General features: G+C 58.4%; 1 protein-coding gene across 1 annotated transcript; it reads left to right on the top strand.

Annotated features, from left to right (window-relative positions):
* Positions 1 to 1551: 1551 nt before the first annotated feature.
* On the top strand, positions 1552 to 1649 carry LOC104168208 (uncharacterized proline-rich protein; the record flags this gene model as incomplete). The annotated part of the gene is made up of 1 exon (XM_009708710.1): positions 1552 to 1649. A coding segment is annotated over one exon (98 nt), but the record flags the coding sequence as incomplete, so codon positions are not given.
* Positions 1650 to 1787: the final 138 nt, after the last annotated feature.

The following is a 1787-nucleotide window of genomic DNA, read 5'->3' as shown; positions in this document are numbered from 1 at the left end:
GGGGGGGAGGTTCAGCCAGTCCAATATTTCTCTGTGTTTTGGGAAAAACAAGCATGACAGCTGTGGAACAATCCTTGTGATTATTGTCTTCATAATTACACAGGAGTGTTGTTTCCTGGGTTGGCATATGCAGGCTTATTACAGTTGTCTGCTGCACCGTGAGAAACTGCTCCAGTAAAACGTGACAGATAGTTGTGGTACTCGTGGAGGAAAATAAAGGAGGAGTGAACATCCCAAGCAGCACACCAATTCGTGTAAATGTTGCAGGACACAGAACTAAAGGAACTGCAGAAAAAGCTTAGAAGAAAGTTTCTTCCCCATCCTGGGTCTGTACTGAGGGCATGACAATGCCATCCGGGTTTACAACATCCTACAAAACAATGAGAAAAACATTAGCTTTACAGAAAACATGCTAAACTTTGAGTTACTGAGATACTGCTGTAGCAGATTTCCTAGAAGCAGACGCCAGAGTAATCTGAGAAGCTGAGCGCTGCCGCGGAGCGGGAGCGTCAGAGCCAGCAGGTGCTGTGAGGCTGCCCCACTGCCACCAGTGCCAGGCAGAGGAGCCGCCCGTTGGGTGGTGGGAGCTGCTCCGTGCGGCCGGAGGGGCGAGACGACTGAGAGGCTGCGAGCCCTCGCACCACAGCCAAGATATTTGCAATGAGATTTCAGGAACAGGAAAGAATACAGAAGCTGCCACCGAAAAGGATTTATCATCAGCTACCAGCAGCAGATCTGTAAGGGAAGTATAAGAAATGGAACAAAGTGCTGCATCCTCTGCTCCTGGCAGGGACCAGTCTGGGGACTCAAACGGTTGCAGGGGGCAGCGGTCAACCCACGCAGGACTCACCTCACAGGGACCACAGCTCCTCTCACCCCCATCAGTGGCTCCTGGGACGTCTGGGCTCCCTCCAACAGGACTGTCCTTCATCTCCTCCTTCACCCCAGAAGCGCTCCATGCACTCTCCAAGACGACCTCTACCTCTCTCTCTCTTGTGGTTTCATGGAGGCCTTGCTGTTCCTGCTCAGCTTTCACTCCCGCCTGCTCTGTCTCCTCCTGTGACCCATCCTTTCCCCCCACGGCCCCTCTAGCAGGAGCTGCCAGCTGTGGTTGGGTGCCCAGGCAGAGCCTCTCGCCTCCTGCAGACCCTCTCCTTCTTGGCTCCTCTCCCTCATCCCCATGTGCAGGGGTGCTCAGGGAGGTTTCTGCAATCGGCTGCTCCCCAAGGGACACTGCTCGACACAGTTCTCCGTGCCGTGGGGACATGAGATGTGCTGCGCCCCACTCCCACTCTGCCTCGCCCTGGCCCTCAGCCCCTGCTGGCGCTAGCCCCCTTCCCTCGCACCCCAGCACTGCCTCCCGGTTCACCCCTCGCCCACAGGCCACAGCTCCATCAGCCACCCTTTCTCTGTCCCTCCCAGGCCCCCCGGCTGCCCCCTTTCCCTCAGCTGACACCCTCTCTGCCAAACCCGTCTTACTCTGTCCCCCCAACACTGCTCCTGTCACGCCCTCCTGTGCCACTGCACCGTCACCCATCCCGCCATTCCCAGCCACCACCACCTCCTGCCTCGCCGCCTCCCTCACCAGCACCAGCCCCTCTGCCGCTCCCTCAGCCAGAGCCCCTCGCCCTGCCTGGCCGCCCACCACAGCAACGGCCACCACCCCTGCCTCTCCCACCCTGCCCACACACAGCCCCGGGGCCAGCAGCGCTGCTTCACCCACCACCCCCTCACCAGGAGGCCGCTCCTTCTCTCTCTCTTTAGCACACTCCAGCCATCCGTCCATC

This window comes from Cariama cristata, unplaced genomic scaffold, assembly GCF_000690535.1.
Source record: "Cariama cristata isolate BGI_N322 unplaced genomic scaffold, ASM69053v1 C11200246, whole genome shotgun sequence".
Classification (NCBI taxonomy): domain Eukaryota; kingdom Metazoa; phylum Chordata; class Aves; order Cariamiformes; family Cariamidae; genus Cariama; species Cariama cristata.
The sequence above is the reverse complement of the archived record's forward strand: the minus strand, read 5'-3'. Positions and strand labels throughout refer to the sequence as shown.